The 15,973-nt window shown below is 41.4% G+C and overlaps 1 protein-coding gene across 1 annotated transcript; it reads left to right on the forward strand.

Moving 5' to 3' along the window:
- Window positions 1-15,930, forward strand: kctd3 (potassium channel tetramerization domain containing 3). The gene is given in 20 exon segments (XM_022208766.2): window positions 1-437; window positions 786-839; window positions 1,900-1,945; window positions 2,454-2,527; window positions 2,639-2,697; window positions 3,940-4,020; window positions 4,174-4,332; window positions 5,048-5,138; window positions 5,923-6,113; window positions 6,343-6,458; window positions 6,690-6,777; window positions 7,379-7,495; window positions 7,687-7,857; window positions 8,315-8,470; window positions 8,811-8,907; window positions 9,069-9,262; window positions 9,394-9,532; window positions 9,628-9,750; window positions 10,797-11,118; window positions 11,121-15,930. Coding segments are annotated over 20 exon segments (2,607 nt in total). The 5' UTR covers window positions 1-366; the 3' UTR covers window positions 11,379-15,930.
- The last annotated feature ends 43 nt before the right edge of the window (window positions 15,931-15,973 follow it).

The following is a 15,973-nucleotide window of genomic DNA, read 5'->3' on the forward strand; positions in this document are numbered from 1 at the left end:
AGCTGTTTCTGTTCGCGCTGCTAAAACTCTGCGCAAGCGGGTATCCACGATTTACATTCAAGACAGTGATGCAAACAAGCCCGCTGGAAAATAAAGGTATTTTTGTGTGGCTGTCTTGCGGACATAAAGACCCCTGTCTTTCTTCTCCCACTATGCGGAGGCTCGTCGACACCCACGCAGCCCACTGAGGTCGTGTATAAGGGCTGTTTTATGGACGGTGGGACCGGGGAGAGGCTGTGAGGCTGGACAGTCCGGGGCATCAGCTGAGCTGGAGGGAGCAGCGTTAGCAAGCTAGCCTTCGTGACAGACCGCGGTCGTAACGGGAACAGTGACTTCTCAACGAGCCGCTGCCTCACTTCGCTCATCATGGCCACGAATGGGAACAATTTAACGCCGGGAATGGGAGAGATCATCCAGCTAAACGTCGGCGGGACGAGGTGAGCTCCGTCCAACAGGACACATGATGGTCATCAGTGGGTGAATTTGAACTCCGGCTACTTACGTGGATGTTATAACTGCATGTGGATATGGCTGGACCTGTTCATCATCATTCATATTCATGTACTCAGGAGGTCCCTGCTGTACACTGTGTACATTTAACAATATCTCCAACTAGACTGTTCATTCTTTAATTCTAGCTTCACCAGTCAGTGTTTTACCACCAATATTAAGCCTCATGGTCAACAAATTACCCATTCATCATTTTAATGCTTGTAACCGACTTGATCATACATTTTTCATGAGACAGTGTTTGTTATAATTGTGCTATTGTGTCTATATTGTAGGTTCAGCACCTCCAGACAGACTCTGATGTGGATCCCAGACTCTTTCTTCTCAAGGTTGGTTTAATGTTTTCAGGATTTTGACTGTTTTCAAAATCACATGGAACACTGAATATATTTTCTTACTGATTATGAAGGTGGTATACTTTTATTTAGTTAATCATCCAATGAGTACTCACATTATTGCTCCCCAGGTTGCATTATGGAACCTACTTGGGAGGCTGGAGCACTGCTACAGCATGTAGAAGTAATACTAGTTAACAGTTTGTAAAGAGTCAGTGAACATGCTACGATATGCTCACAACCTGGCGAAAACAAAAATGAGTTTTACATAATTAATGCTAAGCAGGGATGTTCCATTATCCCTGTCTTGCTTCTTTCTTCTGCTGCCCTGCTGACGAAAACTGTCACGCGATTACAATTACAGTCCGCTGTTACTGGGAGACGGTTGAAAATCATGTCAGCTGCTGTACTTTCATCAATATTTTATCTGTTGGTTTGGTATTTAATTATGACAGCAGTCTTGTGTTGTGTGTTCTCCCCATATTCAATGCGAAAAAAAAATCATCCCTTGTTTTCTCAATGTATTGTGTTTGGATACAGTCATTGCAATACACTGATGAAGACAATATATTTTGGCTTAAAAGTGTTTTCAAATGTTTCAAGAGAGGTATTTAAATGTAATTCTAGCTGTAGAGAGTTGCTCACATTTAGAGGTAAACAGCTGAGTGGGGCTGGGCAGACACCAGGGTCGTAACAAACTCAAACACTGGCCTGAGCTCACAGTTTGACAACAGCTGACTGAGTGGTGTAAATGCCTGTCAGACTGTCTGCCAGCGCACCTGTCTGTCTGCCTGCCTGTCAGTCAGTCTGTCTGCTCCCAGCTGTCTGCAGTCATTTTTCAAACTGACTCTTGAATTAGCACATCATTAATTGTTAATGGCGACACATGTTGATAAGGTAATAATTTAGACCTATGTCAACAGGTTAGAAAGGTATTTTTTAGAGTAAAAATACCTGCAGGCAGCGGTTACACTGTGGGTGAGTGGAAATGGAGAAGTGTCTGGGCTAACTGGAGAACTCTGTGTGTGTCACTTTCTGTGTGTGTGTTTTCCAGTTTACTGAGTGGAAGGATATCCACTCTTCGGGATGAAACTGGAGCTGTGAGTAGCCTTTGTTGCTTCTTATTTGAAAAACTAGGACAGGATCTGCAGGCCACATACAGTATGACTTCAGAAATATTCTCTGAAAGCTTCCAGCTAAGCGGACATGACATTTATTCTGTTACTGCAACTACCAAAAAGATGACGCATGCTGCTGGGATGAGCAAATAATAAGTATAAGGTTAACTGTATGAGACATCACTGGATTGCATCCACACTGTCTGTGGCTGGATGTTTGTTCTGCTTTTTGTTAGGATGCAACAAATGGATTATTTCTTAAATATTATTTTCAAAGTCGCTGTTTGCCCTACAAAATATCAGAAAAGCGATAGAAACGTCATTCCCCTCGAGGCCAAGGTGACATTTTCAAATTAATAAATGGGCGACCTTTAAAGTATAAATTGATTATTAAAGGAGGTGTTCTGTTAAATGTATGCTGTGAGATTTTTAATCATCTGCAGTTACTTTTCCTCAGTGGTTAACAAAGTCCTGAATTTGACACTTTCAGATATTTATTGACAGAGACCCTACAGCTTTTGCCCCGATTCTGAATTTCCTTCGAACCAAAGAACTGGATCTGCGGTAAGGAGTCATAGTGAGATTCAGAAAGCATCCCAGACCGTTTATTTTACAGCAAAATCATGCTGATTTGTACAGAAGTTACAGAATATACATGTTGTTTTTTCTCTGCAGAGGGGTCAACATCAGTGTCCTGCGACATGAAGCAGAGTTCTATGGGATTACTCCTCTAGGTTTGTAGGAAATCTCGTTAGCAGTCTTGTTCTGTGCACAAGTAGCTCTGTAAATAAACACTATGGAAACCATTTATGTGTCTTCAACATCAGCTGGTGTTCAGAAACAGCAGACTATGTAGATATTTTTGGGTTCGGTTTGAGTCAGTACAGAACAAAGAAGCTGCTGTTATTACAGTGAAGTGCTCTCGTGTGATGTCAATGTTGTTTGAGTTTCAACAACTTGACCTGTTCAGACCCTTAATACTGTTAGTTCCATGTGCTCTAATGTTGTTTTACATCCTGTTTCAGTGTTTGCCACTTCCCTACATTGTCTGCACACTTGAATGAGAAAGTTGTTTCTGAAAACAGGTTGCATACTTAACAGCAAAATATGCATCACATTTAAATACAATGCAAAGTAATTACATCGGGTTCAAAGCATAGTGGGTTGATCGTTTCTTATTTACTTGGTCAATATATATTAAGCAAAATACAAACTAAAGCAATGGAGTATGAGGTTTAAAACTGAAAATAAATCACAACATATGATAATATTCATCGGTTACAACATTTACGACCAAATCAGTTAACCCTCCTGTTGTCTTCATATACAGGCACCAAAAAAATATAGTTTTCTTGTTTGGAAAAAAAAGTCCAAAAATTAAGCAAAAAATTCCGTCAAATTTCTAAAAATTTGCAAAACCTTCAGGAAAACAAATTCCAATAATTCCTTAAAGTTTCCCTTAAAAGTTTTATTTTAAAAAATCCCCCAAATATGGCAAGAAAAGTCTTGTAAATATTTAAAAAAAATATTAAAAATCTTCCAAAAAATTCCTAAAAATATCTAAAGTGATTACATATGTATCAGTAAAACTTAAATTTTCTTTAAGAATGTTCACAAAAAAAATCCACCAAAATCCAGCGAAATTTGCTGGATTTTGGTAGATTTTTTTGTGAATGTTCCTAAAGAAACATTTTTTAACATTTCTTTTTATCAACCCAAAAAATTTTCAAAACATTCCCATCAGAAAAATATATATGTGAAAATATAGATTTTTTCCACATTTTCTAACTTTAAAATGGGTCAATTTGACCCACAGGACAACACGAGGGTTAATATAGCCATGCTCTGCATTTACCTGATTGTTATTATCTCCCGTTTTACAGTATTTAAACCAATACTTAATCTCTGTTTCATAGTGTGCTCATTGCAGTTTTTATGTGTGTTTGTGTCATTATTTGTGTGTGTTTTTAATGCAGTACGGCGCCTGCTGCTGTGTGAGGAACTGGACCGCTCATCATGTGGTAGCGTTCTCTTCCATGGTTACCTCCCACCCCCAGGTACACACATGAAAATGATAGAAAATAAAGTAAAACAGTTTGTTTTCAACATAATATTCAAGTGAAACTGTCACTAAAAAGTGCAGAATTATGTAAATACATAAATCTGGAGAAATATCTTTCTATTAATTTTAGCGATTCCTTCCTCGACAGCCATCCCTGCCCGTAAGTCCAGCCCTCCCTCTGCCGCCTCTGGCTCTGTCTCGGATGAGCGGCCGGGCCCAAGTGGAGCAGAAGGTTTTACCCGCGGTGTTCCCCTTCCTCACCCGTCCTTCTCTGGCTCACCTGGAACAGACGACAACCACAAATTGGGTAAAAAGCCTTGTATAGTCTCATGAAGTGTGTCTGAATTTAAAGATAAATAAACATGGTCATCTGTAGATTATAAACAGTGCATGCTTACATATGTTTTGGGCAACTTTCAGAAATCCATTGCAGTATGTTTCATCTTAGTGTGGGAAAGCAAGCAGCAAATGTAGCCTTATTGTTGCAGTGACTTGTCAGCAGGACTAAACGTCTACATTCTGCCACACTGTCTGCCTTCCGCCTGCCCTTAAACAAACTGTGTAACTACTGCATGTTCTTGAGCACAAATGCTTGTTTTGTCAGGGTCTGTCAATGTTCACGTGTACATATGTTTGTCCTGTACATGCATGTATATAGAATGTCTTTGTGTGCCAGTAAGAGGCAGACCATAGCGTATGTACAGTTTATGCTTATGTGTGTGTTTCTGAGTGTGCATTAATGCTGCAGCTAATGTGACCTGACATCCTTTTAGTGCGCTGACTAATAGCTCTGACCGAAGTAGCCTAGTTTCACATCACCCTGCTGCCTACTGACGATGATATCAGAGGAGATAGTGAGCTGCTATTAAATAACAGAAAAGTCCAGCCCTGCTTTTAGACATTCGATTCACTTTTCAATTGCTTCAGTCACTAAGAAAATGACAAAAAGCAAAATGCCAAATCAGCGTGATTATCAGGCCATGAAATAAGCGTGTTTGTCTGTTTTGTCTGTTTGTGTGTAGGTCCCATGGTTGACCCTAGGAAAGTGTTGATTATAGCGGGACACCACAACTGGATTGTAGCAGCTTATGCACACTTTGTCATCTGCTACAGGTAACATTACCACAGTGTGGTCTGTTAAAAACATCATCACCCAGCTCTAGTTTATAAGTGGGAGACATTTAATTATTTATGAGGTCAGGATGGAGTGGCTTTCTTTTGTGTGTCACATTTCTGACTAAATAATGCCGTGTCTGTACCAGTGTACAGGCTGTCATCTTTGGCTCTGTACATGTCCAGTCAAATATAGACAAGCCTCAGTTTTTAAGAAAACGGGCAGACAAGTTGAGAGCTAAATGTTATCCCTTATAGATCTCATGTTTTTTACAACCCAGGCAAGCAAATTCAAATCTGAATACGTCCAGCGCAAGACAAATTCAAAGCAGCAAAATAGCTCCAAGTGCGTGCTGATTGCGGGGTCTGCTTACAAAAGTCATATGTCTCAGACGCAGACTTCTTTCATTACTGTATACCAAATCCAACTTTGCCGAGGCAGAAACGCTTGCTTTCTGCGACTTTTAAGTTGTGAAGTCAAGTCATATCACTATTACTTATATGGTGTTTCATAAACAATATATGTAGAAACAAAGTGCTTGCCAAGAGATGAATGAGATAAATGTTACAAATTTACCAAATAAATGTAATTATTAAGGAAAAGACCCCATGTTTCAGAACTTTCATTATTATATAGTACAAAAAAAAACAAACAAACAAGGTTTAGACTGCTTATACATGGAATACCCAGCAAATCTACAGAACAGTATTAGAGTAAAACTTTACCAGAAAAAGAAATGTAAAAGAAGGAAAGCATATTTGTATGTGTGTACTCTCACCACAGGATAAAGGAATCATCGGGATGGCAGCAGGTGTTTTCCTCGCCCTACCTTGACTGGACCATTGAACGTATTGCGCTAAATGCCAAGGTGGTGGGAGGCCCTCATGGAGACAAGGACAAGATGGTAGCTGCAGCCTCTGAAAGCAGCATCATTCTCTGGAGTATCCAAGATGGAGGCAGTGGGAATGAGATAGGTAGGTTTATAACATTTAACACATCTCATCCAGACGGGAAGTCACCAGACATAGTAACAGACTATTGTAGATCAAGTATTTTTACAATTATTTCAATGACATCCCCTCCACTTTACTGATTTGTGTGATCCTCTGCAGTCTGTACGTCTCCAGCTTCAGTCTTCGTCAGTCTCTCCCAGGCTGCTGCTGCTGTTCCAATTCCTGTCATTCTCTCTACCTGCTGTCTCAGGTGTGTTCAGTCTCGGTGTACCTGTTGATGATCTCTTCTTCATCGGGAACCAGCTGGTTGCTACGAGTCATACGGGAAAGGTTGGGGTGTGGAACGCCGTCACTCAACACTGGCAGGTAGGAAACAGTTAGTAGATGTGTTGTCTCCTTGTTTGTGTTCATCTGTTAGTGAAGATGAGTATAAATTGTACAGAGAGGATTGGCATCAGCAAGTTTTCACCATGACTGCTTATGCTATACTGAATGATTGTGTTACCCATCCACAGTATGCATATATTTACTTCATATTCATTTCAAGAGAGAGACAAACACTGAAGTTATTGTGAGTTTGCTTTTTGTGTGTTTTAGGTTCAAGATGTGGTTCCCATCACCAGCTGTGACACAGCAGGATCCTTCCTACTGCTGGGCTGCAACAATGGCTCCATCTACTACATAGGTAAACACACCAGCACAAACACCATGGCAGTGCTATATATCTTCAGCCTGTCACTCGGTTTATTTGAGGTTTGCGACGTTAGAGGAGTCTAACTTAACTTCTTGTTGCAGGATAAGACGTGGTTACAGGATACAGTGCAACCAGGATAACTGTCAGATTTAAAAAATGAAATATTGATAGAATTTTAATAATACACACACTAGATAATATCATAAATAATCCAGCACCAGCAGTAATATGGCTGACACTTTTTTTTGCCAAAAAGAGCCAAAACACACAGTAAGCAAAGATGAAAATGAAATGCACTTGTTTTTTTTGTAAATTTTGTATCGACATTGTGATCATATTTGTTTATCATTAATTGTTTTGGCCACACTATACATCATGCCAGTCCTACGGTCAACAAATAACCACTGTTTCCTATTGCTTCACTCATTCAGTATTGTCTATGAAAAGGCTTATAAAACCACCACAGTGACCGTTTCTTTTCTTGTCACAACTCAGATTCAGTGAGGAGATTGATTAGTGGATCTAAATTCCATGAAGTGCAACAAAACTCCAGCTGAGACAGATTAACATTTGGGCTTCCTCTTCTTTTCAGATATGCAAAAGTTTCCACTGAGGATGAAGGACAATGATCTTCTGGTGACTGAGCTTTATCATGACCCTTCAAATGATGCCATCACTGCACTGTCTGTCTACCTCACACCTAAAACCAGTAAGTACAAAAGCAAGTTGTTAGTCCTCTAAAAATGAAAACAAGAAATCATTTTATTTCATTCTCATCCTCACTGTTTCATCCACTAAGATATAAACAGACAGATTTGGATACGACACACATCACGGTTACTGACCTGTGGGTACTTGTGTTGTGTTTTTCTGCCTCCCTCTTTCTGTTCCTGCTCTCAGGTGTGAGTGGGAACTGGATAGAGATAGCCTATGGGACGAGCAGTGGTGCAGTGAGAGTGATCGTACAGCACCCTGAGACCGTGGGATCAGGCCCTCAGCTCTTTCAGACCTTCACTGTGCACAGGAGCCCAGTCACAAAGATTATGCTCTCTGAGAAACATCTGGTGTCAGGTGAGGAAGGTGTAGCAGGTGGTGTTCCTGCTGATGGAGGATTACAGACAATAATAGTACAAGTGCAGGCTGTTGAGACTCACAACCCTCTCTTGTTTGTGTGTTGTGTTTTCCTTGCTTTCCCACCCCTCCCTCTTCTCCCATCCCTCCCCCTTGCCCTCCTCTGTCCCTCTCAACCCGCCCGGCCAGCAGGCAGATGGGTCCCCCCTATATAGAGCCGGGTTCTGCTCGAGGTTTCTTCCCTGTTAAAAGGGTGTTTTTCCTTGCCACTGTCGCCTTTGGGCTTGCTCTGGGGGTCAGGCATTTGGGTTCTGTAAAGCGTCTTGAGACGATTTGACTGTAATTGACGCTATATAAATAAAATTGAATTGAATTGTGTGTGTGCGTGTCTATCTTACATACATGTGAGAATTCCTTTGGTTGATACCTTATGCTGTTGTGTTTTTGCGCGTGTCAGTGTGCGCGGACAACAACCATGTTCGGACGTGGACGGTGACCCGGTTCAGAGGGATGATCTCCACACAGCCGGGCTCCACCCCTCTGGCTTCCTTCAAGATACTGTCCCTGGAGGAGACGGAGAGCCACGGGAGCTACTGCTCTGGAAACGATATAGGTGAGAGAGTTAAAGAGGGATGCTCAGAAGAAATGGAGCTGAAATGGAAACGCACATTAATATAAATGAAGGGCAGAGAGGACTGTCTGAGACTGTCCTTGGAACAGATTTTGCGTTGACGCTACAAGCACTGGGTGGTTTTTGTCCTTCTAATTTAATAGAGTTGCAACATGCAGATACGATGAGTCTAATATCAGCCGTTTGCCTCGTTTGAAATGTACTGAACATGCAAAATACTCACTACATGAACAAAGCTGCTGGTGAATGAACACTTTATCATGTTAAGGCATCTGAATAATTTCATGGTTTTACCTCTGCTCTAAATGTTTTCTGCTCTCAGGTCCATTTGGAGAAAGAGACGATCAGCAGGTTTTCATCCAGAAGGTCATCCCCATCACCAACAAACTGTTTGTGAGGCTCTCCTCAACTGGGAAAAGGTACAAATCCCTGATTATACCCCTCTCTCTCTCTCTCTCTCTCTCTTCTTCTAACATTTATCAGACTTTGCCATAAGCAGTTGGGCTTTCCCTTCAACCTTTTTCTTATTGAGGGTTTTGTGTTTTCATACTTCATTTTCACATTATTATTCACATATCAGGATCTGTGAGGTTCAGTCGGTGGATGGGACCACCATCTCCTGCTTCATGGTTCGGGAGTGTGAAGGTTCCAGTCGAATGGGATCCCGACCGCGACGCTACCTGTTCACCGGTCACGGCAACGGCAGCATCCAAATGTGGGACCTGACCACTGCAATGGACACCGCTAACAAAGGAGAAGAGAGGAAGAAAGATGGTGAGGAAGAAGGGGAAAGGGCCAAGTCAACGTTTGTGGAGGAGGAAGGATACTCACTGTGTAGCAGAACAACTGTAATCGTTTCTTTTGATGAAACACTTGTGTTCTCAAGCTGCTCTTGTGTTCGACAGATGTAGGTGGGCCTACAGAGGAGGAGCTGCTGCAGCTGCTGGACCAGTGTGATCTGAGCACTTCCCGCTGTGCAACACCTAACATTAGCCCCGCCCCCTCGGTGCTGCACCACACACGCCTACGAGAGTCCTGCTCGAGGTTAGAAAGACACTTTCTAAGGTTACTGACAATCGTTCTGTCAGAGGATGTGTTTGACTTACCTGTGTCTCTCTCTTTTTTCTCTTCAACGTCAGTCTGCAGTTACAGGTCCAGGAGCCCATCCCTGAGAGCCAGGCTACCTACGGAGCTGTGCGGCCCTACAGAGAGAGCCCCCTGCTGGCCCGCGCCCGTCGGACTGAGTCCTTCCACAGCTACCGGTGAAATTCCATTACTCAGACTGCCAGATATTGTACTTAGTGAACTGAAAGGGTTTAAATAGTATCCTAAAAATGCAAGTCATTTTGGTTTTATTTATGCAGGGTTTGAGACATCCACTTTATTTTTCACTACAACTACTTCTGCTGAATATACACCAAATAGCCACATCAAAACCCTGGCCTAGTTTTGCGTAGGTCAACTTTGTGTTGCCAGAACAGCTCTGAGCACCAGAACTGTTGTGTCTGAAACTGGACCGCTCTCAGCAGATCTCCTGGGTCCTGTGGTTTTTTGGGTGGACTGTTCCGGTGCTCAATCAGACTGGGATCTAGGAAATTTGGAAACCAGGTTATATTTCTCAAGCTGTTTCTGAATAGTATTTGCCATGTGGTTAGCTGCACTGTCCTGCTAGGAGAAGAGTGTCATTGCCATGGGAGGGTGACCTCGAACTGCAATGGTAAAGTAGGGTGTATGTATCAAAGTAACATCCACATGAATACCAGGACCCAGAGTCTCCCAGCAGAACACTGTGATGTAACGACACCATCAATGTTACATACTCCACCTGTATGTGGTTTTGATGTTGTGGCTGATTGATATGCAGCCTGTATGAGGACTTTGATGTCCTTTGTGAATTATCTAGAACAACAAAGACACATTCAAAAAACAACAACAAAAAACCCAAAACTACAAGCACTGCTAGACACCATAAGGAGTAAGTGAGGGCAAGAATTTTGAGCCAGTGATCCTGAAAATTCCCTGCACATTTTCAACTTTCTGTGCTCTAACCATATCGGATTAGTGGGATATTGTGCGTTTAGCCCGTGAAAAGCTAATAGGGTGTGGACAAAGCAGGAACAAATGGAAACTACACACTGCTGCTGCTCTTCAGAAGCACTACCAGCCTCTGTTTTTGAAATAAAGTCACCCTGGATGCCCTCCAGAATCTGATTATGCTCTGTGCATGTAAGCTGTAAAATGCTGAGCTGTCTGCATTATTTTTAGTTATGTATCCACCTGTAACTGATCCCATTCTGATTTTCTATAGAGACTTCCAGAACTTCAGCCTGAGTCGAGGCGTCCTGGACAGCACAGGCCAGACGTCAGCCCACGGCCCCAGTCAGCCCCCCGATGCCCGCCGGTCTCTCTGTGACTTTGGGCCTGAAGACAGTGAGAAGAGAGCTTCAGTCATGGAGCTCTGGGCCTGTCGAACCACCAGCGTCAGCTCTAACGCAAATGTTGGTGCCATGAGTGCTGCCGGTGGCTCTGGGGCGAAAGCAGAAAGCGGTCAAGAATCTCCACGGCAACCTCCAGACAGCCCAGTACCAGGAGGTGACGTTAGGCGAAAGGTGCATCCTCAGCCAGAAGAGGGGAGGGTGCTGGATCAGGGGGAGACGGGGCGAAGGCCGACGGAGGTGTGAGGAAGAGGGGAGTCCTAGAAGGAGGCTTTCTTGGGAGGAAGAGGGCTCCCCCCGTTCCTCACCTCTCCTCCCTCCCCTCTGGATCTGACGGCGGTGGCAGCGACTCGTCTGCAAATGCCTCACCGTCTCCAACCAAACTGGCTGCCTCCACCTCGCCGCGACACAGGAAGCTGGCGCCCGAGCCGTCCAGTCAGGACAGCAGCCTGTGAAAGCCTCTTCATTTGATCAGTGGAATTATCTCGTTGAGGCTTCCTGTAGGCGCACGGAGGAGTTAGAATACAACAGGAACAGCAAAATCAACTGCAGGCAACATCACCTTCCATTTTTACCCCGTGTTTTTTTTTTTAAATACAGTTCAGGATACTTGTTAGTTTCAGAGCTCACACAACACAAGTGCTACCATGGTTTAATGAGCCTAACATGAAGAGTTACAACATCCCAGCGCTGACAGCGTGACATCTCAACCAGAGCAGGAATGCATTTTTTTGTTTGTTTATCAAAGATTTTATCACTGACTCTGCTGGGTGCAACTGGAGCTCTACCATCTCATTCTGGTTTTTTTTTGATTGTTTGTTTTAGGTTGTCTTAACAGATTGGTGATGATGGAAGCACTTTTAAGTTTCAGGCATGAGTCAGATAAGTCCTAAAGAGCTGCTGAAATTGTTTTCTCTTCCTGTGTCAATGTTACTAACTCGAGATGTTAAGGAACACACACTGACTACAAGAAGAGGTCTGTTTGACCTGGTACTTTTAAGTGGCTGTTGTTGCTGCCCGTTTGGTTGAAGCACACGTGTTAAGTTCCAGATAAATTTCCTCAACAAACAGAAAGAAAAATAAGATGGCAGAGCTGACTGAGGATTCTACTGTTTAGCTCGTGAGACTCTTAAACTGCTGCAAAATAGAACTGACAAAGGCACACTGTCATTCAGAACTTGACCTAAACCATTTAAACATACAGAAAAAATTCAGATTTAAATACATTTTTTAAAAAAAGTGTCTGTATATCCTCACACAAAAGTTAAAAAAACAAACTTTTTAGCTGGCATTCAGTCAGAATGTCATAAAAATATGATTGTATAACGATATAAACTAGAAAAATGCAGCAAAACTTGTAGGAACAACTCATTTGGTGATTGAACAAGCTGATATTTTCTGCACTGTTTTCATACAGATTTGTCGATTTAATCAGAGCCTTTCAAAGGCAAGATGATCGCAAATGTTTCTGACAATATGTGCAATTTGCTGTGCAGTGAATTTTTACTTCAACTGAAACATGGCGCCTTAGGCAGAATCTTGTCAGCTACTTGATTTCCAAAAATAATGTGCTGCAGCCAGACACACGGTGTTTGTCATTGTTAAAGCACTGACACTAAAAGGCAACAGTGGCTGAGTGATTCTGCAGCTCCAGCGTGTAATAAGAGCTTCTGGATTAGTTGATCGACAGCTCAATACTATGCAACAGTGGTGTTAAGATGCACAACAGAAACTAACACTCTGGTTTCCACATGACGGCTCACTAAATGGTGAAAGGCATTTTACATGGATGATGACCTGCAAAAACACTGAACCCTCACGTGCGCTTACTTTTCACTTCAGAATTTTACCTATTAGTTCCAGTCCAAAGGCATTATTAATTTACTCCTACACTAATTATAGTTTAACGGCCTCCTTGATCCTCAGCAAAGGCCCAAAAATGGGAACTGTTTTGTGACACTGAGTGCATTTCAGTTTAACAATTTGAGTTATTCCATTAAACATCTCTAAATGTGAATATGAAAGCTGATAATAAGTGGAGCAAAGCTTGAAAAATTGCAGTCGCACGAACAGTGAGAGCGAATCTGTTGTCACTGCTTTGTAGTTTTCACAGAGAGGAATTTTCCTTGATTTTTTTTTTTTTAAATAGGAAAAAACTCATTTGGTACAAGTTTTCCTGTGGGGAAAGCTCACATTTGTGCTTAAAGCTCTTAGGTAAGAAAAACTGTTTGTGCTCCTGGTTGAATTTTGTTGTTTTTTTTCTTCACAGTGGTGCCTGTTTGAGATCTCGCTAATTATTTATTTTTTTAATTTGATTTTTTTTTTTCCACTATCAACATAATACTACACTCAGCTTAATACGAGGACCTACACTACATCACTTTACTCCATTTGAAACAGGACTTAATGTGTATTGTGTTGTGTTGGATGACTGTTGCAGTGCCTTATTTAACTGTTAACTGTGTGTTTGAATTGACAAAGACGTGACCAAAGGCTTGTGAAGGTGAAGCTCATTGTGGAGGCCTGTGACGGACCTGTTCACTCTGGCTTTGGCTACAATTGTGATATGTTAGATTTATAACAGGCCAAATCAGATTATATGAGTGGCATTACATATTGAATCACCTGTTGTAAATATCCTGTAGCTTGCCTTTGTAGTTTGAGGTGAACCAGCTTCACTCTCTCTTCTAAGCATATCGTGGTGAAATATGATCGTATACTGGAAAGAAAAACAATGCACCTTAGTTAAGACAGTTTTGTGAAGGCCTAGAATGACAACCTTAAATAGCATTGTTGTTTTCTGAGCTAAACCAACTCGATCCTCTGGAATACCCACTGACAGTTGGTCTGGCCTGGCTCATGATCTCTGGTACTTTGTTATAACTATTGTGGAGACAACTGAACAAACTGGTGATGGTAAAGAAAGAAAAAGAAAGAAAAAAGGAATGAAATGTTAATTCTAATTTGCCAAATCCAGGAGCTGTGTAACATCTTTCATTGCTTATTATCTCTGTATAAAATACAGCAGACCACGTGGTCCCTGCTTGTACAAAGATGTAAATTTTGATACACTAACTGTACAGAAAGTACACAAATGTACTCAAAACAAAATCCTAAACTGGATGCATTGATGTGTGTAATGGTGTGTTCATATAAGGCCTATACTCATATTAACATGCTATTGGACCTAACTGCACTTGCACTATGAAGACTTAATAGTATAGTAACTTGCTAGTTTTTATTTTATATATAAAAAATATACAGTTTAAAGTGTATTTCAGCACATAGTTGTTTGTCTGTTATCTGTCGTCTCTCAATCCCTCTCTGGCTATGTTTACATTATATTACAGCCAGATGCTAATGAGCTAAAATAAATACATATCTGTTTATGTAAACCGCCCTGGATGTCATTGTTTTACATTGAAATGCTGCATTGTGTTGTAATATTGTTTAAAGTTGCCTTCACTATTCATCAAATACAAAGTTGACACAACTACAATAACTGTACTCATCTCAACATCTGAACTTGTTCATTCTTAAACCGGCAGTGTTTATTTAATTTTTTTTTTTTACATGTTTCTCAACCTGCAGAATATTCAGCTATTTTTACAATTTACATATTTTTTTAAATATACAAAACCTTTTCTGTGCGTATTTTCACATATTGTATTCAACATTATTACGTTGCTCTTCAAACACTCACTTGGCCTCAGTTTTCTGACCACAGAATGGATTAAATGTAACACAATTCCAATTTAAGGGGGATTTGAGATACTTAAAATGTATGAAGTGAGTATTTTGGATGACAAGATGCATTCAAACAAAACGTCAGTGCTCATTTATTTGTTTTATGGCAGTAAAGGCAGTTTTCACCTTTAAAACTAGACTTAGTAAGAAAAAAGCAGGCTAAAGAAACTCTGTCAGTCACTGCTGAGTTTGTAGTGAGAGGTTTGTACGGATATCTTACGGTAGTGAACGATTTTTGTTTTAACACCACAGAGGTGTGTGTGTGTGTGTGTGTGTGTCTCCCCAGCGCTTTCATTTCACTAACCTTCCTGTTCAGACAGTCTCCTCTCTGAGACGGCGTCTGTCGTCATTGTGATTTATGAGTTTAATAAAACGCTGTGTGTGTGTGTGTGTGTGTGTGTGTGTGTGTGTGTGTGTGTAGCTCAGGGCCATACTGTCCCTTACAATCACTCCACAAGCTCTCTTTTCACAGCCTCTCCCTCCCTCCGTGGCTGACAATAGCTGTGAATGTGGCTGTGAATGTTTTAGAAGTGCCCTTGTCAGATTGGTGTCCTTGAGCGAGGGCACGGTTGTTACTGCCAGTTTGTTAATTTCAAACTTGCCTTGATGTCCCCTTGAGGGACGCGGGAGCAAAACTAAATTACTGCTGCATAGTTTTGATGGAGACACCGGGCCTCTGTGTGTTTGTGCTGCTGTGTGTGACTGTGTGTGGTAACTAAGCCTCTGTACAGCTGGTGGCACGTCTGTGTTGTACTAACTCAGCAGAAAAGAGAAATCCTAAATCGACATCTCGGCTAGACGACCACCACAAGTCGTGAGTCAGTGTAAGGAACACACGGAGATAGAAAACTTCATTTATGATGTGTGTAAACAGCAGCTGAGACATGTCTTACATTGCTTAACTGCATTTACTAAAGTTTGCTAAGCTAAATATCCAAGTATATTCCTTATTCATGCACACACACTCAACCGTGTGTGCAAACTATTATGTTTTCATTCTTGTATTTCTGCATATTTAAATGAATATTTCAACAGAGGAACAATATTGCCTTCATCATGGAACAAATATTCATTTATCATTAGTAGAGTTTTTGCCCTGTTTTTTCATTGTAACACTTGCAGGTTGTCATGGATTCATATTTTGTCTTTCTGGGCTTGAACATCAAAGTGGTACATTTGTGTGTCTTTTATTTTCAGTTGCTGCTTTCAAATGCTGACAGCTCAGTTAACAATGGAGTAAAAAAACTTAAACTGCTACAAGATGTCTTTGACTCTCTCTTTTTTAAAAAAAAAAAAACACTTA

Source organism: Acanthochromis polyacanthus, chromosome 2, assembly GCF_021347895.1.
Source record: "Acanthochromis polyacanthus isolate Apoly-LR-REF ecotype Palm Island chromosome 2, KAUST_Apoly_ChrSc, whole genome shotgun sequence".
Lineage (NCBI taxonomy): Eukaryota > Metazoa > Chordata > Actinopteri > Pomacentridae > Acanthochromis > Acanthochromis polyacanthus.